This window comes from Solanum verrucosum, unplaced genomic scaffold (genome assembly GCF_900185275.1).
Source record: "Solanum verrucosum unplaced genomic scaffold, falcon-dt-bn FXZP01000100.1, whole genome shotgun sequence".
Lineage (NCBI taxonomy): Eukaryota > Viridiplantae > Streptophyta > Magnoliopsida > Solanales > Solanaceae > Solanum > Solanum verrucosum.
Window position 1 is genome coordinate 110,393 of NW_026020254.1, and position 24,178 is coordinate 134,570.

The following is a 24,178-nucleotide window of genomic DNA, read 5'->3' on the forward strand; positions in this document are numbered from 1 at the left end:
CAAAATCGATTGCAAAAGAGAAATCAAGAGGACTCAAATTAATTTTCTCGAATTATTTGATATTATTTTTTATAAGTTAAATGGGTTTACATTTTAATTTTGAGTGGTGATGTTTGTTTAAAGATGGCCGGAAATGGAGCTATCAACTAAATTTTTTACTCCAATGTCCAAAAATCTTCTTTCTTCTTTCATTTTTGAAGATCCAATGCAGTTATCTTTGAAAACCTAGTTGAGGTGAAGAAGACGACCGAAAGCGGGGGTGGGAGGATTATTTTTTTTTTGCGATTTAAAAAACTATTGGTTTGAAATATTCAAAAAAAATCGTTTAAGTCATTTACGATGATAAGAATCAATGGAAGAAGAAAAAATGAAGTTTTCTTGATTTTTTTTTAAAAAAAATACGATTTTAGAAATCTTCACGCGCCAAAGTAAAGTGAAAAACACTTTTTCTGTCATATCAGCATTTTGTGTTTAATAGGTATACATTTTGAACAATTTAGGTGTTCAATAGGTACTAGCCTTAGTTGAGGTGCCTAAGTAAAATATACGGACAACTTCAAGGGGCTATAGATGACTTACACCAAAAATAAAAACAATATTCCCTACATTTCGGATATCGAGATTCAAATAAGTCTATATTTGACTCTAAATTGTCCGTACATCTTTTTAAATATTTTAATTGTCAATATTGTGACTTATATTACTTTTTACTTAGTTTACAAATATATAAAATTTAATTTAATTTTTTTTTTGAAGAATTCATACATTAATTCACAACCAAACTTAAACTGTTTGACTCTCGATAAATAAAATGTACCATATAAATTGAGAGAGAGAGTAATAATAATAATAATAATAATAATGCCTCCAAGTCTAAAATAGTCAGCTTCTCCGCCATCATTCCAATTCACTAGCTACCAAACTTTCTTTGTCTGATCGATCACTTATTTTATTACTAAAACTAAAAAAATAAAAAAAATAAAAAAGATCTATTTAAAAATTAAAATTTTATTTCTTTTTAAGTCACACTTAAATAACAATATCTTTATTCATTGCATTTACATTATTTATACAGTCATATCTTTCTACATATGTATTGCCTTGGGTGATTTTGTAGCTCCATCTGAGTGGAGATGATGAGTTTTCCTCTTTTTTTTTAAAAATAATTTATAATGATTGATTGTTATACACTGAGGTCGTTTGGTAGAGTGTATTAAAAAATATAATGCATGCATTAGATATGTGTATTAGTAGTAACTTGTGTATTACTAATACCAAGGAATTTTAGGTATTAGTAATACATAGCATTTTAACACTTGCATTAAATTAAATAATTACAAAACTACCCTTGAAACCTTTTCATTTTCTTTGTTGTCATAAGTTTTTGTTTTTATTTTGATTTGCTTTTCGGTGTCTTTTAATTTTTTGGTGTCTTAATAGACTTTATGACCTCTTAAGTATCTTTTTTTTTTAAAAAATAAAATAAATTCAGTTTCAATATAATTTAATCAAAATTTTTACTATTGTGACGATAAATTTGATAAAAAAAAATATTTGTCAACTTTCCACAAAAATATTTTGACGCAATAGTATAACAATTTAATATTATTTTTATTTTTTTTAAAAGAAGAGGAGTTAATGATGTTTTAGCAAAGAATGTTTTTTTGATGTTTTAGCAAAGAACTTTGTTGCAAAAGAAGTGTACAAATAAATAAAGTGTGAAGGGTATATTTGTAAACATACATATTTTAATAGAAATTATGCAAGATTTGTTATTTCTAATACATCAAACCAAACAATGTATAAGAAATAATGCTTGCATAACTAATGCAAGTATTACTAATGCGCCATATTTTGCATTATTCTTATACACACGTTTGACTCCTAAATATTTGATATTTAAATCTTATTTAATTGTTACAAACCAAAATATGCATATTTTTTAGAGTAAATTTTAGATTTAGCAAACATAAAAATCATATTTGTATGCTATATCTATAATTTGTATAATTGCGCTCCTTAACAAACTTTATATTAGCTATGGCTATTAATCTGTATATTTTGGTATACATATACATAAAAATCTGTATTTGTATATTTCGGTATACAAACTAAAACATAGTAATTGTATATAAACAAAATTACTACATATATACAACACATATGTATACCGAATGGGTCTATTTGTATATTTTGGTATACAAATGGGTCCTGCAACTAATTTTTATACAACACATATGTATATCGAATGTGTCTATTTGTATATTTCGGTATACAAATGGGTTCTGCAATTAATTTTTATACAACACATATGTATATCGAATGAGTCTATTTGTATATTTCGGTATACAAATGGGATAACAAAAAACATGAAATGTTTGCTGCGAATTACAAATAAAAGAAACTATGGCTATAACATTTAATTTGAATTAATAATTTGCTATTTCATACAATTTTCCCTATTTTTTAATATTATAAAAATTACAAAATTATTTTAATCTCAAAGATATCCATACTTCATTAACTAAATCGTATATTAAAGTATCAAAATATCATTACAAAAATAATTTTTACTACTGTTATAAATAAAAGATTATTTAAACTAGGAGAGGTGAAATATAACATTAAAAAATCAATGTACCAACATTGAAGCAATTTCAAGAGTTTTATATAACACTAGCAAAAGCGAAATTTATGAAATTCTAAAATACTAACTATTTCAAATTAATATTTCATACATATCAAATAAAAATTTAAAATAAATATTATATTTAATTTAAAATTATTAAATCCGTCGAAAAAACCCATACATTATTCTCTAGCTCCGTCTTGCGCACTAGCAAGAGAAAAAGGACGAAATATTTCGTCCACAAGCCTGGGAGGGTTACTTGGACTTTAGTAAGGTTCAAATAACTAATGTTTATTCCATAAAATATGTTCCACTAATTTATATATTATATAATAAGATTAAAAAAAAAGGGGTTCGGTGCATTCACCATTATCCTCCATATACAAACAATATAAGTAATATAAAATTGGCTTACGATTAAATTATTAAGCGTGATCACACAGTTGGGTACAATTATGTAATAAATGATGTTGATGTTCTTTTTTTGTACACTTTCTATTCATCAACACTCTTTGCTATTTATGTCAATGACTACATTTTTTGTCATCATTTAAAAAAATAAATAGAATGAAGTGTTCGATTCAATTTAATGAAAATGATTATGTAGTAATTAAATAGAAGAAAATTACTTTTTTTTTTCAGATTTATAATGTATATATAAGTTGGGGTAGGGTAAGGTTTGCTTACTATATATCTTTTACTCAGACTTCACTTATGAGATTACATACTAAGGAGTAATTTGGTAGCTCATTAGAGCTACATATATTAATAATATAATGATTAGTTATGAGTGAATCTATGTATTATTTTATGTAGAGATTAGTTATTCTACCTTCTATCTTGCATAAAATAATACACAGATTCTCTCATAACTTATAAATGTATGAGTTATGGGGATTTTTAAATTCTAAACCAAACACCATATTAATTTTATACATGAATACCTTAGTTACTATCTATCTACCAAACGTCGTATAAGTTATACGGAAATTAATATATAAATAACTTATTTCTCATCCAGCTACCAAATGACCCCTAAAAATAAAAATCTCTCATAATAAAAAAAATTATTCTCTTTTTGAATTTTCATTTGTGGAACGCTATAATATAAAACTAAATAAAACAAATAAGGGTTTATACTCAAAACACCAAAAACAAAGGAAAATTTTGACAGATTATGGAAAGTAAAAAAATAAAAAAACGTAAATGACCAGAATTCTCAAAAGAAAATCCCTTGTAACCAAATCAATCTAAATTATAGGAGTACAATCTAGTACCGGTAAAACAATAGGCTAATAGCTAATAAATTGTTCGGTAACTAGCATTTATATTTTAGTTCTAGCTTTTTAAAATTTTTTCTTTGGGAAAAGGCATAGTTCCCTTCCGAACTTGTCCCGAAAAGTCAATTACACGTTTAAACTATCATGGTGACCTATTACACACCTTAACTACTCAAAAGTGAATTTATTATCACCCTGAGACATGTAACACCACTCTCACATTATGTGGTGTATTACACTCACTGTCACATCAGCACTACGTCAGCGACATCATAAATTATAATTTTTTCTTTTCTTTTCTTTATTAATTAACTTTTCTTTTGTTAACTATATTTTACTCTAACTAATCCTTAATTAACTATTTTAATTCTCTAATAATTATATCGTCTTCATCACTAATCCCACCCATTTTCAATTCTCATTTCAACGGAAAATCATATCCGGCCTCACATTCACTATTGATTTTGTTCTTCACCACCCCTATATCACCTTCAATTCTTCTTCTTCTTTGTCACCCAACACCAAATATCACCACCACCATTATCAATATCGATTTTTTTTCTTCTTCACCACCTTCAATTACCTCTTGTAATGTTTGTCACCCGCCACCCATCACCACCAAACCCATAAAGCTGCTATTACCACCAAACTCAAAAATTGATTAACAACCAAAATTTCTTTAACAAAGTAAAAAAAAAATAATGAAAAAGATAGAAACAATCAATCAAAAATTTTCTACATAAAATACAATTATTCACTAACAAATCTATGGAAATTAACCTAATTGCGAATAAACAAAAATTGTGCTTTAAGATTGTGATAAAAAATAAAGAAGTGTGATGAAAATAAAGAATGAAAAAGAAGAGGACAATGGGTGGGGTTTGAAGAAGAAGAGGTGTGGGGGGTGAGGTGGAAAAGAAGATTATAACTTTTTTTTATAAACTTTAATTTCAAACTGATGCGTCTATTTTTATTTATTTTTTATTTTTTACCACGTCAGTTTTAGGGGTAAGAAAATTCACTTTTGAATAGTATAAGTGTGTAATGAATCACTATGATAGTTTAAGCGTCTAACTGACTTTTCAAAATAAATTCAACCAAAAATTTATGCCTTATCCCATCATTCTTTTGTCCAAGTTTCATTCACATGTTTTTGTATGTATATATATGATCTTACTGTTGTCACATTTTTTTTTGCCATATCACATATAAGTGCTTTTTAATTTGACTTCAAAATAACATTTATATAAAATTAAAGTGATAGTATGCAAATGTGCAACAAAGATTTGTCATGTGGAGCAATATGACAAACCAAGTCATGTGGTACCGCTATCTCATTTTGTATAGACTTGCCAGAGATAATAAACCTACCTATTTAATTAGTTTTAATCTATCAATTCTTTCATATTTATGGCCAATTTAATTCATCAACTTGTACTAATACCTAGAAAATGACTTTTTATAGAGTACTAGCTTTTTGGTGTAATTACATCATATTATTAAATTGGCATTTTTTCTTTCAATTGTTCCTACCTATTCTATCATTAAATATTTATATAACAACTGATTTAATATAATTACATCGTTATTTTACTTTTCCTCTATTTTATTTTTAAAATATTTTATTATTCAAATTGTTAATATATACTATAATATAGTGATAAAAATGTTTTTTTTAATTTTAATTTATATAATATAATACATCATCAAACGAACTAAATAGGAAACTCTATTTTTTTCCTCACCTCTTTATTATTGCTAAATAAAATTCTTTTTCTTGAATGAGGACTCTCAGAAGCAGCCAAAAACAGATTCTTTTTCAACCCCTCCTTTTTACTCTCTCTCTCTCTATATTTCGTTACGGCTGTTTATGTTTCTGCTCTTTGCTACTACTACTTTTGTTTTTTGCTCTGTTTTTGACAACTATAAATGCCCCCTTTCCTTCATTGAACAACCTCCTTAGTCATTCAATTCACACATAAGGGTTATTAAGCTTTTTTTTGTTTGTTAAGAGACTCAACTGTGGAACAAAAATGTATGCTGAGACTGGGTTAATGTACCCTTACTTTCAGACGTACCCTTCTGAAATTCAACACTTTGAAGATTTCTATTGCTCACATGAACCAAATGCATCAATGGTAGCTACCTTGTTGCTTTGTTGTTTGTGGGGGTCTTTTTTTTTGTTTTTTATTGGCATTTTTCTGATTCATTAAAGCTTCATCGATTTTGAAGTTTGAAATGTGATATGATGTAGAGTTAGGGTTAATGGGTTTTTGTTAAAGTGGGGGTGTATAGTTAGGGTTGCTGATTTTAACTATTTTGAGGTGAAATCTTGGTCTTTAAGAGTGCAAATTTCTCATTTTTTTTTGCTTTGTGGGTTTTGTTTCCTTTCGAGTGATTTGTGAAATTTTGATTCCCCTTTCCAGTTTCTTCATCAGTATTTGAAGAAATGAAGGGAAAACCCAGTTTTTTTTTCCTGTTAATTTCTTCCATTTTTTGCTTGATTGTGTTAACTTAATAGGAGTAATCTTGTCTGCTATCACTATTGACTAAGAGAAGAAGAACAAGAAAAGTTTGATTCTTGCTTGTTTGTTTGTTTGTTTATTTGCTTGTATATAGAGTTTAAATGGATATCATGTGAGTTCATGAGATGTGCTAGATCTGTATATTGTTGAATAAAGAGAAAGAAATGAGTATATCAAAATCATGAGTTCCGTTCCGTGTTGATTATTCTCTCTTACCTTCATATAAAAACATAAGTGGCCACCACTTACTTCCCATGTAAATTCCCTTTTCTGATTCCTTCTTTCCTTTTTTGGCGGCCAAGTTGTCCTTAAGGCCTCACTTTTCAACCGCACTTAAAAGAGTTGAAAGATTGAAAAGTTGGAAAAGAAGGAAAAAAGAGAAAAGCAAAAGTTAAGTTTCACCTTTGTTGTTTAGAGGATAGGGAGTTTTGTTTGGTTTGGTTAGTGTGCTGGTTGATTCTCTGAGAGAGGATAACATTGCCCAAAAGTTACAGGTCTCTCCATACTATAAGAATTTCGCTAGTTTCTAACTAATGCCTTTGAGAGCATAAAGGTTAAAGATTTGTAACTTTCAGAACCTATTTGGTCTGAATAAACCACTTAGTTAGTTCTTTTCATATGGAAAACATCAAATTCATGGTTGATTCGGTCCGGTCTTATCTTGCTTGAAATGTACCAATGACAATGGCTGATTCTTTTATCATTAGTTGTTGGTTTTGTTCTTTTTCTGGTTTGTTTAACTTAATGGACATTATCGAGTTTCCACTATCTGTATGAATGTGCTCTATCTTTCTCAGTCTCTCCCCTTTTTCCTTCTAGGGGCATGTGTAAGCTGAATTCCTTGGAAAGTTGTTTGGTTCTTCTACACCACCTTTTATTAACTTTTTATATGTATAAGAGAGAATAAGCAAGGCTTATTGCTATCTATAGCTGTTCCTAAATTGATTATCTGTTCGTCACAAGAATCCTTGTGCCTTTTACTCGTACCAAAAAAAAGTCCTTGACAGAAATATCTGATGGTGAGCTGTGAGCAAATCACCCTGGTATCCTAAAATTGATGTTGTTATAGAAGTTCATGTGGTTTATATTTGTGCTTCTGCCATGACACAAATGTTTAAGTCCTTCTGATTTTCTATAAGTGATGGTGTATTTTATTAACTTATGTCGGGTTTGAGTGATCTTGACAGTCCTCATTGCATTTGAGTGAATGTTTTATCTTACTGTACTTTTTTATTGCTTAGTGTATTTAAGTCAAAGTCTGTGCCACATAGAGTTCAAGTATGGCATTTAAATTATGTGATGAGTTGACAGCTCTATGCCTTTGAACTTGGCTGTGCTAAATATACATGTCTGCCTCTAATTTTACTATGATAATTTTGAAGCATTTTTGTGTCATGTTCTTTACCTCTTTGATTATGAATTCTTACGTGCATAATCTCAACAGGGATCAACCATATCAGAGTATGACCTCGGGGGAGAAGGGGATCTCTTTAAAGCTCCACAACCATTTCTTGAACTACCATTGATGGGCCTTGATCCTATGACTGCTGCTATTTCTATGATATCTTGTTCGGAAGATGCCATCTCCCCCCAAGGACTCAAAGTTTTGGATCTAGAAACTTCATTTGAGAATGAACAACTCCTGAGTGAAGTTTTCTATGAATGCAAAAAAGATCTATTTGAAAAAGATGCAATTGATATACCGCTCTCTGAAGTCTTGGACATGAAAATTCCTATTGTGAAGGCTGATGGAAGCCTTACTGCAGATGAAAACTTGGTTTCTGAGGGATCCTTCCAGAAAAGTATTAGTTCAGGGTGTCTAAGCTCCATGGAGTGGATACATGGGGCTCCAATGAGGCCAAATTTTATAGATTTTGGTGGAATGGACTTTGGAGCTGTTTATGGTATGCGACGATCATTCAGTGAAGGAGACATAAAGGTTGATCTTTACTCTAAATATTTCATTATGATTTGTTTGTGTTCCACCTTTGTTCCTTTTAATGTGTTTTGGTAAATCTGAATTAGTACTCTTTGTTCTTTAAACAATGAAAGTCCTTTTCTTTCATTCTTTGTTAGCTTGATATAAATGTATTCTTGTTAATATCTAAAAGCAATCGGAGATGAACAGTCAAATTTGTCCATCAGGATAATATAGATTATGTTCCAGAGTCATTAATTGAATTTCGAGATTAAGAACAAGATAGTTGGAAGATCCATGTCTTAGTAACGTAAAACTGCCTCTAGTAAGGTTATACAAAGGGTATCAAATTAAATGAGATTCTTAGTAATCCTTTAAGTATGTGAACTGGTTAATCTTAGGCCTCTTAAGTCAAACTAGTGGACTGCATTATTTGTTGATGCTCCTACTGGTCTGGTTACAACCATTTTCTCCTTGATTCAGTTCATCTTCAAGTTCTAAGAAACAGGCTATATCACTTTTTTCTCCATCACTCTCGATGTATTGTTAACTGGAGATATGTAGAAAATTTAGGGATGGTGTCCTCCACTTACTTTATTGTAGTGAGAGTCTGAGAGCCATAGCTGTCAATAAGTTGCACCATTGATTCAGTGTTGGCTGCTAAGATGAGTAATGCATAGATGTTTTTAGCCTTTTCAACAGAATGGGGTTAGGTCACTGATACTGAGTTTTTACTGCAGACTCTGGGCAATGGCAACATAAATGTGATCCATTCTCCACGGGGTCAACCACAGATTTGTGGAACTTCCACTTCTGATGTTCGCAAGGAACAGCTCTCCAGATACCGGAATAAGAAGAACAAAAGGAATTTTGGCAGAAAAATTAAGGTATTAATCAACAATTTCTTCTCTGTAGTTTTAATAATTAGTCTGTCTGGTGCTGCATTTCCAAACTCTCGAAAGTGTGAAATTGACTTGAATCGGACCACTAGTTCATGAAACATTCCGTAAGCAGAGGAACCACCCCACTAGAGCTTCTATGCCTCTAGTGTGCAACACGAGTAATGCGTCTGTTATGTGTTTTGCAGTATGCTTGCAGGAAGGCATTGGCTGATAGTCAACCAAGGATCCGTGGAAGGTTTGCAAAAACTGAAGAACTGGATATATTGAAGAAGCATTAACAGTTAACTGTGGAAGAAATATGTAGTAAGGTAGTAATGGGGACTGCTGATATTAGCTTTTAGAATAGGATCTGCTCAAATAAGCTGGGGATCCATCCAACATGTTGCAAGTTTGTTAAATCTTTGGGTAGTGGCAATAATCTTTGTAGATTAGACAAACCAACTAGTCTTGTATATAGTGTTTGTTAAATAAAACTCAGTAACTTGTTATTATTAATATGCTTTCCATTAAACAACTACTCTTATTAATGTTGTAAAACTCAGCAACTCCTCCCCACCCCACAACACCAACAACAATATTTACACTCAAACTCCAAACTAGTTGGGGTGTATTATATGAATCATCACTATTTTATTTTTTGAAAAATTGGATCCAGTTTTAATTCCATATATAATATAGGTTTTTTAAATATATTTCCTCCCTGTATTTTGTATTTTTATATATATAAATCTTTTGACTCCATTTTCTCACCCAAAAAGGAAAACATTAAATTTGAAAAAATAAAAGTTTTTTGATCACCCGGCAAACTCATACTGATTGTTTGGAGAAAGGGGAAATTACTTGACAGAGCAACGACCCGAAATAGCGAGAGTTTTATAAAGTTACAATACATAGTGAGTTTGGATTTCAACTTTTTTCGCTTTGTATGTGTTAGCTTGGAGTTGTATCGATTTGCTTTGTATTAGTGTATCAATTTGCTCATCATGGAACTGTATCAATTCACTTTGTATCTGTTACGTATGATATAGAGTAGAGTGAATCGATACAAGAGCGAGATGATGCACTGTATCGTGAACTTTTTAAGATTAAACTATTGATATGTTTGGTAAATAGTGAAAACTATGGCTATGATTGATAACTAGGGCTCGAAGTGGAGAATCATTGATAAAGCCCATGGGCTACCAGTTGTTATGAGGTTGGACAAATTTGCAATATTTATAGAGACCTAAAACAACATCAACAGATTCCTATCTTTGTGACAGCCCACTTACTAAAATATAGGGAGATGAAGTCATCAGTCACATCTTTTGAACTACTAATATTTATATGATGATGAGTACCAAATTCAGCAACGACACCTTAATCCAACTTCCATGAAAATGAAGTCGATTTTGAACTTTATTCCTTCTTCTTCTAAATTACACGATATATATATATATTGATGTTGAATTCATTCAAGTTCGTGTCCACTTCTCCAAGGGAAATGGTTATTACATGGTGAAGAGTAAAGACCCGAAAAAAGAAGAGACAAAAATTGGCCTCAATACCCTTATTACTTATTGTGTAGCCTTTCCTAGAGTAAGATAGCCCGACTACCCACAACGGTTCAGGTGGTTCTTGAGTCAGCGAAGATCATGTCGACTCTTGTTGTGTTATACACCTAATTCCACCCCTTTCATATTATCATCAATTTCAGTCATGGTGTAATAAGCTGGTGGCACGCAAAGGACCAATCCAACGGATATCTTTAAGGGGTCCTTATATATATAATGGTTCTTCAAGATATATTCAGAGGTTTTTTTTTACCCCCTCCTAATAGGGCTGGAATGCAGCTTCCAACATTCTGCAACTACAAGTCATACTCCTTTTATGTGATGCCAAAATTTAAGAAGTCGAACGGATAAATTAAGATCCTTGTAAAAATTCAATTACTTTAAATTTTGACCCAAACAATACGCAGCCAAGATTCTCTCTCTTATCCCCTTTTGACTAATTCTTCCAATTTCTCTAACAACAAAACAAAACCAGTTTCATCTGCGAAGTCGTTCATTTTTTTTCAACTAACGAATCTTTTCCTTCTGACCCATCTTCCAACTTACACCACCCACCAAAATAAATAAACAAATACAATATATACTATATATAATCGTTCTTGCAGTATCTGAATTTATTGTTAAAAAAATAACACCAGGTTCAACCCATCCCCACCCCTAAACCAAAGAATTTGTACCAGAAAGACCGACCATTCAAACCTCTTTTTTCTTCTTCTTTCTGTAATATGTAACCCAAATCAAGTCAGATCTAGAAAAAAAGAAAAACTTTTTACAAGGAAACAAAAAGTAAAGGGAAGTCATCACAAAACCACCATGACCCCTCTCTCCAAATTGCCATCCTACCTATTTATAACTAAAATAATTAGGTAACAAAAATGAACAGTACAAATCGTCAATAAACAAACTCTCTCACAAACCAAAGAAGATGAAAAAACTAAAATTGCTTCAGTTGGATATGTTATGTCCCACCTCTACACTCTACACTTCCTTTTTTCGACTTTCACAAATATCATTTGCAACATCATCTTCAATGGCTAAAAAAGTACAAAAACTTCCAAAAGAAAAACTCATATGATTTGATATTCTTCGAAAAGAGTCAAAATAACCGCGGATACAAAGTTATGCTTCCATTCCTATTGGGATTTTTCGATATTTAGAGTCTCAAAATTCAAGAAATTAAGCCAATGATATACTGTCACTGTCCATTCTCTTCACCGAAAATTCCTACTTTCTTCAACACCCAATTCGATCAATCCACTAAATAAAAAGGCAAAAATCCATTAACAAATTATTTTTCTTGTACAATCATCGTGAATTTATTCATATTCACCACCCAATTCTTAATTCATTTTTTTTCACTTAACAAAATGAATTAACATCAACACTTGAGATTAGTCAATAATCAATCCATTCCCAAACTCCCGCTTCTTTTCATTTTTCATATACCCAAGAACGTAACAAACCTCTTCAATTGGATTCTTCCATTCTTCACCTCCAAAAAAAAATAAAAAATCACTTTCATTCTCTTATCGCTAGTCAAAATCGAAAAATCACAATACATATTATCAAATTGAACCATCTTTTTTTCTTGGAGAATCATATTTATGAATTCCAAGTTCCAAATTCTCAACCCATTTCAAAGTATAAAAAAACACAAACATAAAAGAATAAAATAAAATAGACAAAACATGAATTATCCATTTCACTTTTTTCTTCCAACTTCCTTGGAAAACACACTTGTAAACAAAAACAAAAACAACCACCTCTGCAACACCCAAAAAAAAAAAAACAACCACCATGTTACGTTAATTAAAAAGAAAAACCAACGTCAATTTAGCCATGTCTCAAACTATATTGCTTACCTTTACCCTCTATTACCAGTCATCCTTATTCCCTTTCCTCTCTAATTTGCAGTCCATCTATACATACACACAATCTATATCTATATTTCCACTAAAACAAAATAAAATGTCCCTAAATTAATTTCTCTCCCCCGTCAAATTCGACATTTTCACGCACATTTTATTTATTAGTAATATAAAATTGTTTCCTTCAATCTCTCTCTTCTCTCTCATAGACAGTTTTGGGAAAAACTTGGTGGAACAGAGATCCCTATTCTTTCAGCTAATCAGATCTTCTTCTCGATTTCAGTATATAAATTATCTTCTTCTCTGTTTTTTTTTTGCTTTCTTGGTGTTGTAATTGGGTTTTGCTTCGATTTTTCTCTTTCTCTGTTGTTGGGTTGAATCTTTTTTAGTATTTTCTCACTTGGGTGTGAACAATTTTTGTTGGGTTTGGGTTTTCTTCAGTCAAAATTAGGGTTTCGGAATTGAGGATTGATTGCTGAATTGGGACTTTAGGGGAAGTTGTTACTGGAGATGATTATAAAGAAGAGCTTGAAAACGGTAATGTCGAGTTTGAAACGGTGTCGTGTGAGTGATTCGGGAGCGGATGACGACGACTTTTCTGGGAATAATAATCGGAAGAAGAGGAAGAGTAGTAGTGGTTATTACCCTTTGCATCTGCTTGGTGAGGTTGCCGCTGGTATAATTCCGTTTAATGGTTACCGTATTCAAACAATTCTAGCCGCCGGAGGTGACGGTGGAGCTGCGGCGGCAGCGGCGGCATCGTGGTGCACGGAGGTTTCACGCTGCGCTGGTGAGGCTGAGATGAATTCTGTGCCGAAACAGAGGAGTAATCCAGTGAATGAGGCTTCACGGCCGCCATTAGTGAGGACTTCAAGGGGGCGTGTTCAGGTACTTCCGTCTAGATTTAATGACTCTGTTCTCGATAATTGGAAGAAAGAGAAGAGTAAAACTACTGTAAAAGAATCAACTTTGGACCCTGAATTTAATCCGTATAGAGAAAAGGGTAGCTTGAAAAACGCCAAACGTGAAATTGGAACTAAGAAGCGTGTGGATGACAGGGTAAATTACCAATGTCGTGTGTTTTCGCCCAATGGAACAGTAGAAATTGGGTATAATGGGTCAAAGCGTTTAGATAGTAGGAAGTATTCTACTTCTCGCAGTACATTAACATCATTACATGAGCGATTGAGAGATGCAGACACGCTTGATGGGGAGTTTGATGAAGCTATAGATTTAAGCGGTACTGATGCAATGGTGAAGCAGGGGGGAGGGAGGAGAGCTTATAGGCTTGGTCATGCAGGTTTTAATTCAGGTGACATAGTTTGGGCAATATCTGGAAGACATTGTCCTGCTTGGCCGGCAATTGTACTTGATTCAGAGACACAAGCTCCTCAACAAGTTCTAAATTATCGTGTTGCTGGAACAGTATGTGTCATGTTCTTTGGTTACTCTGGAAATGGAACGCAAAGGGTAAGACTTATCTTTTGTGCATTATACAGACTCCTACTATGCAAAAGCATCTAAGTGATAGAAGTATGAAGCATGGTGTATCTACTAAGATGACACATTTTCATGAGCAGGATTATGCATGGATTAGACGCGGGATGCTATTTCCATTTCAGGAACATGTAGACAGGTTTGTGACAGTTATGTATATTTTAATGCTGATATAAATTTTTGGTACTGTCTGGGTGTGGTGAAACTTTGCTTCGTTTAGGTTTCAGGGGCAGACTGACTTGAATGACAGCACACCTGCTGATCTTCGCTCTGCCATAGAAGAGGCGTTTCTTGCTGAAAATGGCGTTGTTGAGATGTTGATGGTTGAAATAAATGCAGCAGCTGGTAATCTAGATTATCTCCGGTCTCTTCCCCGAGGAGTATTTGAGGCCTGTGATTCAAATCAGGACCAAGAGTGTAACTCTCCAAGCCAGGCACGTTTCAAGGTGACTGAGGTTTCTTCCCTGCTTTTCCTAACATACTACCATCAAGGGACCTCTAATAAGTTTTGTTTAGTTAGCATTCCTATACTTCTCTGGGTGGAAAAATTCTGCTAAAATTTCATTGCAGTACTTCTCCTTACTTACATACCCTAAAGCCAAGAGAAAAAACAAATGTCTCAGACTATCTCCAGTAAGTTTACCATGTATGAAATCTCTGTGCAGGGACTGTTGAAGAAGAAAGAACTTGACTCTTGTGATGCTTGTGGATCAAGTCTTTCGTCTAAGCCATCCAGGAAATTGAACGACTCAACTCTTAGGAGCCATCGTCTGTGTACTGCTTGTGCGAGGGTCTGTTACAGCTTTCAATTCTAGCTTTCTTTGACTAAGTTTCATGAAAGATCTGGATGTTGATGTCATAAATATTAATAATCTGTGACTTATATTCCAGTTAAAGAAGAGTAAACATTATTGTGGCGTATGCAAGAAGATTCGGAATCCCTCAGATAGTGGAACTTGGGTGAGAAATTTGCTATCTTTTGCTGGTCATTTGTAACCACTATCTACTTCTTTCCATGAAATTAATTATGGTGATATTTCTTCATCAAAGCAGCTATAATTTCTTTTCTGGTTTAGGTACGTTGTGATGGTTGCAAAGTGTGGGTGCATGCTCAGTGTGACAAAATTTCAAGCAGAAATTTAAAGGTATCAATCTTACTTCAAAAAATTTCTCCCTTTGCAATATCCATGTTTTATTTACTTCTTTGGTTAACATAATCTGCTGTTTTGTATATCTCCAGGAGCTGAGTACCTCTGATTACTATTGTCCAGAATGCAGAGCAAGATTTAACTTTGAATTATCAGACTCAGAAAACATGAATTCTAAGGCTAAGTAAGTGTCAATTAATTATGCTTAAGTTAACAGCTTGTGGTTTGAACTAACGAATTACTGTTTCCTGGTTCAGAAACAACAAAAATGATACTCAGGCAGTAGCATTACCAGACAAGGTTTCTGTTATCTGCTCAGATGTGGAAGGCATTTATTTCCCAAGGCTTCACCTGTAAGTGTACATGGGCATTTGTTATGTGTACTGTTTTTTCTTATCACTTGTCAGTGATTGGCTCTGTCTGATGCTGTGCATAGCTTCCTTCAAGTTGTCTGACTGTTAAAGAATTTTACTACCTGATTTTTTCCTGTAATAGCTCTCATACTTCTGAATCTTACTCTATTTTTGTTGGTGTTTCCTTTAGAAACCTCAGATTTTATGAACAAGTGTAGGTTCGGACACTTGGATGTTATCTTTTGAAAATTAACTGATTAATTCTATCCTTCATTTGTCTTATTAAAATAATTTCTATCTATCCTTTGTGGAAAGGAAAACAGCAAACATGAATGGAAGTCACTGTTAGGAAAGTTGATTTATCAAGTTATTTACATGTGTTCTTTTTTAGTGGACTTATGTTCTCTTCAAGGCAATTTTGAGCATTAAGAGATCACGGATTGGCTTATCATTGACTCAGGCCATATAGTTTGTAATCATAATCTCCTTTTTTTTCCAGAGTTGTCTGTAAGTGTGGATATTGTGGAGCACAAAAACAGGCACTTAGTGAATGGGAGCGGCACACAGGTTCTAAAATAAAAAACTGGAAGACCAGTGTCAGGGTGAAGGGTTCTTTGCTACCTCTAGAACAATGGGTTTGTATTCTTCAATTGCTGATGCTGCTTATGTTTGAAATGGACTTCTCATTTTTATTGGGAACTATCATACAATTGACAATACGATTTACAGCTTTGCAAATTAGTTCACCAATAAGTTAAAGAGCAATGGGAGTGCCCAGTTGCTTCCTTTATGTGTGGCGTTATATCAGTGTGTGGTGGCTGCATTTATTTTCTATAAATGAATATGTTGAATGTCAATGTGGGCACATGACATGATTTGACTGTGTACGGCGATAAAGTTAAATTTTCTTCATTAGTGGCAGGAAGAGATATATCATGATGTCTTAAACTGATTATGTTATAAATTCAGTTCAGAAATGGGTAGTACATAATACTGTAACTAGTCAAACCAAATATGTACTGCTTACTTGTTTTTGCTTCTTAAGATACTTTATGCATGAGTCTGTTGTGAAGCTTATCCACATCAGTGTAGCTGAATAAATAATTTTCAAGGGAAAAAGAAACTAATCAAGTGTAATGCAATTTTGAAGTGCTAACGTGAAAGAAAAAGCATGATCCTAAGTTCCTAACAATCAAATAAAAAGCTTGATCCTTTTGTCACCCTCCTTTTACTCCTTCCCTGTTTTTCTTTTGTTGGGGATGGCATCACTTAGACAGCCTGATGACAACAGCAGGATATTCTTTTGAAATGAGAATATTTTGGGGAGGCAGACGGGTGTGGGGGTGGGGAGGTTTGACAAAGGGAAACAATGCTCTCATTATTACATGGCATGGGCTCATTGTCAGATTGTTTTACGTGAGGTCACAGTTCAGTTATACCACTTTTCTCCCCTCCGTTAGTCTATTCTAATTAATTGCATGCCTTACTGAAATTATATTTTAGGTGAACCACACACTACTTTACATATTCTTTAGCTCAAGTCTTATTGTTATGCTGTAGCCATAATATGGTCTTTGGATTTTCCATTAGCAATGAAGGAAGACAGGTAACATCTTGTTTTTCTCCACAGATGCTGCAAATGGCGGAGTATCATGCTCAGAATGTTGTTTCTACCAAATCAGTTAAACGTCCTTCTTTAAAAGTACGGAGACAAAAGCTGCTTAGCTTTCTCCAAGGTATATGCTTCGCTTGAATTTACTTGTTTTGTCAGAGACATTCCACATCTATGCATCATAGACACTAAAATGTGCATTGTTCCATCATAACAGACGATATGTGTTCAGACCAAGATACCTTGTTAACATATTATGTTTTAATCATCTTTCACTATTCGACTACTAATGTTGTCCTCAGAATGTCTCAGCAAATTCTCTTTCTTTTTCCTCGCACCCTTTTTATGGTCTTAATCATATCCTTGGAGAAGAACTTTCAGTTTTTTAAAGATGAATTTGGTTTTACAAAAAGAAGTGGAGAGGTAGATCTAACATCTATATCAAGAAGAAGACTCTGTAACTATACAAACTTTTAATATGATAATAACATTAAACAATAAATGTTCTTGCACATTAAATCAATTTAGGTTGTGTATGAACTTGAACTAGGGATCAGAAAATATAAATGTTACTTTATATATTTGAACCACCATCCATGTGTCTGTCTTATTGCATGTTGGTTGTCACTTGCATAGCTCTGGGCAACCACTATTTGGTCCAATTAAGTAACAATGCCATGAATTGACCTAAATATTTAGTCACTACCTAGTAACCTCTTCTTTTTCTCAAAATAATAATTTGCATGTTGGTTGTCACTGGCATATCTCTGGGCAACCACTATTTGGTCCAATTAAGTAACAATGCCATGAATTGACCTAAATATTTAGTCACTACCTAGTAACCTCTTCTTTTTCTCAAAATAATAATAGATGCTTAAATAATTGAATCCCCTATACCCATATTTGTATATCTATCTGGATCTGAATCCTAATAATCAAGTTTGACGTATATGACCTCTGTATCTGTACTTGTAGTAGTACACTTGACTAGTTCCATTGGACTTAACTACATGTTCTGCTTTATAACTAAGATTCTGATCAGTTGGCATTTTTTATTTTTTTATATATACAGAAAAATTTGAACCTGTTTATGCAAAGTGGACCACAGAAAGGTGTGCAGTATGTCGATGGGTTGAAGATTGGGACTACAACAAAATTATTATATGCATTAGGTATGACTAAACTTCAAAATCTAATCTGTCTGATGGGAGATTAGTGCAAATTTTCCATATGTTTCCAATTTCTGGAGACACTATTTGTTGTTATTTGATCTAAAAAACAACTTCTTGATACTATTCATTGGAAAAGATTTTGATTTGAAGTAGGAGTTTTATTATTATTTTTGATGAAGAGGTTTCATTATATTTTTTGGTGGGTTACTCAAGTAATTGCATAATTCCTTGTAGATTTCTTTGCAAATGTTGCTTAGCCTTAAAATGATAGTTCAATTTTTTTCTTAAAGAAAACAATGGTACTGAAATTCTATTTTCCATCAGGTGTCAAATTGCTGTTCATCAAGAATGCTATGGAGCAAGAAATGTTCGTGATTTCACTTCATGGGTCTGCAGATCTTGCGAGACTCCTGAGATTGAACGGGAGTGTTGTCTGTGTCCTGTGAAAGGCATGCCACTAGTTACTATCTTTTTCATTAATTGTAGTGTTGTTGGAATTTGGCCAAACTGTTCTCAAATCCATAACCTTTCACCTGCTATTACTAACCTAAGATTGTTGATTAATTTAGGAGGTGCTTTGAAGCCCACAGATATACAGCAATTGTGGGTTCATATTACTTGTGCTTGGTTCCAACCTGAAGTTTGTTTTGCTAGTGATGAGAAAATGGAGCCTGCAGTTGGAATTTTGAGAATCCCTTCAAATTCTTTTGTAAAGGTAAGTTTTTTGTTTTTGGAAATGTTATTCTACTTTGTGGTGTAAATTCGGGGGTCCTCACTTCACTGTTATCCCAGAAGGAAAATGGCTCTGAGTCATGCAGAAAATATTGTGTTATGACACAATAGCGTGTAAGTTGTAATATAGCCTTTTATCTTCTTAAGAAAAAGACATAATATGTTACATATCACATTTCCTATTATTTGCCTAGGAGATTTTTGTACGGGAAAGCTGATGGAAGCAAGAAAATTTGAAGATATCTCGATTTTTCCTCACCTAAATTTCAAATCTGAAATGGTTTAAGTGAAATGTAAAATGAGTTCATAACCATACATCATGAAACTTTTCTATAGCAATATTTGTGTATCATCCATGCTAAATCTAACATTATCTATGCTGATGATTTATGTGCCAAGTTTCTTTCACAAATTTAAAGGATATTATGTTCTATTTTAAATATTTGTGTTGCTGTTTTACTAATCGAGACCTCACAATGGACATTACGAAAACGAAAACATATGGTGGATGCTTGACAATTTGAATAACTCAGCCTGCCCTGTTAAAGGGAGCATTGCTTGTAGAGGCAAACATTGTAACAATATTTTATTAGAGTGGAAAGAGCTCCTCTGGGTGCTATCTTACTTAACACTAATGCACTGGATCCCCTCGTGAGAGTGGAAAGAGCTCCTCACCAAATCAGTCGATTGACATAGATTACAAATGTACAATTATAAGACTTTTACCTTGTCATGTGATCGTCTATAGTGTAATATGTTATCAGATTGGTGTTATTGCTCCAGTTAATATAGGTGTGATACATATCTGAGTCTCGAATCAAAATGGGAAAACATCATGTACTAGCAAGAAATCTGCTATTGAATCTGAAGTGAGCATTGATTTTGTAAATTTCAGATATGTGTGATCTGCAAACAAATTCATGGTTCCTGCACACAATGTTGCAAGTGCTCGACTTACTACCATGCCATGTGCGCATCAAGGGCTGGGTATCGCATGGAGGTGAGATTACTTATCTAGTAAATCTGTTTTGTCATTGATTTAGGTGCTAAATTTAAATTGACACGATGACTAGTTAATTTGTGTTGTTTAGTCAATGCATTCTACACTTTTAGCTTTATTTTTCCCTATCCTTTTACTTGGTCATTCGCTCCTAGATGTTAATACTTCTCAACCTGCAGCTACACTGCTCGGAGAAAAATGGGAAGCAGGTTACAAGAATGGTCTCATATTGTGCCTACCACAGGTACTGCTCGCTCCATTTTCTCTGGATCACAGATTAGAAAAGGAGAATGAGGGAAGCGAGAGTCATTTATGAGAACTGCTTCAGTCAAAATAATGGATGCTTTGATTATTCAAGCTGTGATATTTAATGTCTAATGACTTCGTGGTTTTACAGGGCTCCTAATCCAGATACTGTTCTCATCATTCAGACTCCCAAAGGGGTATTCTCTGCAAGAAGCCTTCTTCAAAACAATAAGCGCACAGGTTCACGTCTAATTTCAACAAGCAGACTGAAACTTGAGGAGGCTCCAGCAGCAGAGATAGAAGAGATTGAGCCATTCTCTGCAGCAAAATGTCGTGTTTATAATCGATTGCGTGATAAGGTACTACACCATGTCACTGATATGAAGTGTTATGATTGGTGCTTCCAAGTTTTATTAATTCAAATGTGAAGGAAATGAAAGATTTATGTTTTATTTAGCTACTTGAGTCTTTATGACACTAGGCAACTTAAAACATGTTGCCTTTTGGCTTTTGAACTGTTAAAACTCTGTATGAGTGAATTCATTATTAGCATCCGCTTGCGCTAGACATTGGATATATAAGAACTAACTTTATTGTGAATATCTATCTACAATTTGCTTGTTTTGTTGACGCTTAATAACTTCCCGATGTTTGTTCTATTTATAAGTCTAATAACAATAGTTGCTTTTAATCATGCTTTTTAGCTACCTTAAACTTTCTAGTTATGCTCCCTGGTAATGATAAAGTCATGCTTCTTTGTATCTTATGCATGTAGTTTTAAGTTTTTTAGTTGACATTCACATATCTGCCTTGTGATTGCAAATTTTTAATTTGCTGGTTTGTTTAATCATCCTAAAGGGATGCCAGTTATGAATCTCCTTATTTTTTCGCTTGTCAGGGAGCAGGAGAAACTGCCATTGCTCACCACGTGAGGGGACCCTGTCACCATTCTTCAAGTTCAATGCGGAGTTTGAGCATTATTAGAGTAAATTTCTTCCGCCTTCCCTCCCTCCTTCCTGACTTCCTATGTAAAGTGATGATCTCCTGTCACTTCTCTTAGCTGCCATGGTGATTTTGAATGTTATTCCTTTCTTCCCCTTTTAACAGGATGTCAGGGGATCCAAAACATTTTCTACTTTTAGGGAGCGGCTTCGTGAATTGCAGGCATTCTTTTTAACTACTCTGTTCATCAAGTTAAGAGTTTTCCAGTTAACTTTCTCAACATCTACATCTTATTTTTGCAATTGCAGAGAACAGAAAATGATCGGGTTTGCTTTGGTAGATCTGGGATACATAGATGGGGTTTGTTTGCTCGTAGAAATATCCCAGAAGGAGAGATGGTATATAAATCTTTTGTAGTTGTTACTAGTTACCCCTAGTCAATACTTTGATCATATTAGGAAAAGATGTAAATGGCAGTCCGTGTAATGGCATGAAAATGGAGTTCTATATCTTTTCATCATGAGGAGCTATTCTTGATAGTCTGTGATTTTTGTGTCATAACCTGTGAACATTTCCAATGAGATGTAGTTCCTCCTTGCCTGAGTATGCTACAGATCATCTTGTTGTGTCGAGAATCAGTTAATAACCGAAGTGCTCGTATTTCTAATTACTTAAGCATCAAATCTAGAAGTCACTTAGTGGAGCATATATTTACTTGTTTCAGGTTCTGGAGTATCGTGGTGAGCAGGTCAGACGCAGTGTTGCAGATTTGAGGGAGGCACGATATCGTGTTGAGGGAAAAGATTGCTATGTAGGTTCTTTTCACTCCTTTCTTTGTGCTCTCTCTCCAACCTGTATGTTTTCACAAGCACCAATTAATGTCGCCGAATTATCTTGTGCAGCTATTTAAGATTAGTGAAGAAGTTGTGGTTGATGCTACTGATAAGGGAAACATTGCACGTTTAATTAACCATTCAGTAAGTATCACTTATCTTTCATTGTACCCGACTCTTCTCTTCATATGTGGAATCAAACTAGAATTATATATTTGATGGTGCTTCTCCCTTCTATCATGCTCTGTAGATCTTGTTAATTCTTCTTCTTTTTTCTTGAGAAAGTGATCTTGTATTCCGTGTTCTTTTCGTGTGTTATCGACTTTTGTGCTGCTCCTTGTTATCAAAACCTGCAAATGAAAAAGCAAAGGCTAGTGAACTAAATTAGGTAAAAGAAAATAAAATACACAGGTGCAATTCGTCTTCTAAAACTGAAGGAGATCATTTTCAAACCCATTATGTGGTTACTTCTTTAATGGTATTAATCTCATTGATGGTTCAACAGGGAAAGAAATTGAGTATTGATCATAACCCCACAAGATTGTAGTAGGATTGTTTGTAATCTGAATCTAATCAGATATCAGTGAATATTTGTCTGATTGGATCTTAAATATACTCCTAATTTGATAAATATGTTTCAATACACAGCAAATATTTATGTATGTCCTATCATGGCAAAGACTCCTGAGAATGCTAGAAATTATGTTCCCCTTTCAAGCCATACTTTGTCCTATAATTTATCTGTGGTCAGCAAATTTAGCAAGTCAATGAATGCGGTATTTTCATTCTCAAGTTACCTTAATCAATGAGTCCTCTTACAGTCTTTTTGTGGGTTTGCTTTGTTATTTTCACAGTGCATGCCAAACTGCTATGCACGGATCATGAGTGTAGGAGCTGATGAGAGTCGGATTGTACTTATCGCAAAGGCAAATGTGGCTGCTGGTGATGAATTAACGTATTTCTCTCTCTCTCTCTCTCTCTCATACAAGCATGCAGCACTCACACAAATTAATGCCTACATTTAGTAAGTCCGCCCCTGATATATTTCATTTGGCTGCAATACTGACAGGTACGACTACTTATTTGATCCAGACGAATGTGAGGATTTCAAGGTTCCTTGCCTGTGTAAAGCCCCAAACTGCAGAAAGTTCATGAATTAGGTTTCACATTTCCATAAAAAAATTTACCTCCAGAAGATCTAACCATTACGCGCTCTGCTATGCTATACCTGACCTCACAGCTTGCTATAATTAGTGATTTTACAGAATTTATGTAATCTTTAGCGTTACGTTTCTTCTAGGGTATTTCTTTCCATAGATGATTTGGGGTCTCAATAATATTGGCAAAAGTTGGGTCTGAGTTTTTATGTATAGATTCAGACAAGGCAGATAGTTTTTTTTTTTTCTTCCTCCTTCTGCCGTTAAACACATATGTAAACCCCTTCTCTCTTTATTTTGTGGGAGAGTAACAAAAATGAAAAATCAAAAGAAAAGATTCAAGCAAATTCCTTCTCTTTTTTTTCTCTTCACTGTACTATCTTCAATCCTCATCCCCTCCCCTCGACTTCAAGTTTCTCCATAAAAAAAAAAACCCTAAACCCCTATCCTTTCCCCCTCCAAAAAAAAACAAGAAAAGTTGCGAGTTACCAGACCAACATTGACAACGTCGCTTAGTGGTCAATGAAGTTGAATACGAGACATAGGAATTCAAGCAACAATAAAAAGAAAAAAAATCGTAAGCAAAGTTACTTTGTACCTGTACTGGTGGGAATTACCACTTCATACAAGGTTGACAACATGGATGGGACAGGGGTGCAAGAGAAATAGCAAAACTTCATCGTTGATGTATGATTTGTTGTGAGTTGTGCTACATCCATATCTGAAAGCTACAAATTCGATAAGAAAAATTGGTTATGTAACTTGACTGCCTGTCGGCTAGCTATTTCTCTAGATCGGATGAACAGATTTT

At 33.6% G+C, this 24,178-nt stretch overlaps 3 protein-coding genes across 3 annotated transcripts in view; 2 read left to right on the forward strand and 1 right to left on the reverse strand.

Annotated features, from left to right (window-relative positions):
- The window catches only part of LOC125833252 (protein ALP1-like), a 48,629-nt gene that overhangs the window by 18,340 nt on the left and 6,111 nt on the right, over positions 1–24,178 (reverse strand). The window lies entirely within an intron of this gene.
- On the forward strand, positions 5,811–9,749 carry LOC125833253 (uncharacterized). Its single transcript, XM_049512404.1, has 4 exons — positions 5,811–6,047; positions 7,879–8,373; positions 9,093–9,239; positions 9,440–9,749. The coding sequence occupies exons 1-4, from the start codon at positions 5,943–5,945 to the stop codon at positions 9,530–9,532; spliced, it is 840 nt and encodes a 279-aa protein (XP_049368361.1). The 5' UTR covers positions 5,811–5,942; the 3' UTR covers positions 9,533–9,749.
- LOC125833250 (histone-lysine N-methyltransferase ATX4-like) lies at positions 13,096–23,671 on the forward strand. The gene is made up of 23 exons (XM_049512400.1): positions 13,096–14,145; positions 14,256–14,311; positions 14,393–14,618; positions 14,838–14,963; positions 15,064–15,132; positions 15,249–15,317; positions 15,413–15,504; positions 15,578–15,673; positions 16,173–16,308; positions 17,304–17,409; positions 18,358–18,457; positions 18,782–18,906; positions 19,027–19,172; positions 20,085–20,189; positions 20,369–20,433; positions 20,587–20,794; positions 21,334–21,420; positions 21,543–21,599; positions 21,686–21,775; positions 22,102–22,188; positions 22,280–22,354; positions 23,065–23,165; positions 23,280–23,671. Exons 1-23 carry the CDS (start codon positions 13,186–13,188, stop codon positions 23,368–23,370), a joined length of 3,273 nt encoding a protein of 1,090 aa, XP_049368357.1. The 5' UTR covers positions 13,096–13,185; the 3' UTR covers positions 23,371–23,671.

What these genes read in the sequence shown, in the direction of transcription:
- LOC125833253 (XM_049512404.1), top strand. Translation starts at nt 5,943, where the DNA reads ATGTATGCTGAGACTGGGTTAATGTACCCTTACTTTCAGACGTACCCT. An exon ending in TCAGTGAAGGAGACATAAAG is followed by an intron (nt 8,374 to 9,092) that starts GTTGATCTTTAC and finishes TTTTTACTGCAG; the next exon opens with ACTCTGGGCAATGGCAACAT. An exon ending in ATTTTGGCAGAAAAATTAAG is followed by an intron (nt 9,240 to 9,439) that starts GTATTAATCAAC and finishes TGTGTTTTGCAG; the next exon opens with TATGCTTGCAGGAAGGCATT.
- LOC125833250 (XM_049512400.1), top strand. Translation starts at nt 13,186, where the DNA reads ATGATTATAAAGAAGAGCTTGAAAACGGTAATGTCGAGTTTGAAACGG. An exon ending in GCTGCTTAGCTTTCTCCAAG is followed by an intron (nt 17,410 to 18,357) that starts GTATATGCTTCG and finishes TTATATATACAG; the next exon opens with AAAAATTTGAACCTGTTTAT. An exon ending in TTGTCTGTGTCCTGTGAAAG is followed by an intron (nt 18,907 to 19,026) that starts GCATGCCACTAG and finishes TGATTAATTTAG; the next exon opens with GAGGTGCTTTGAAGCCCACA.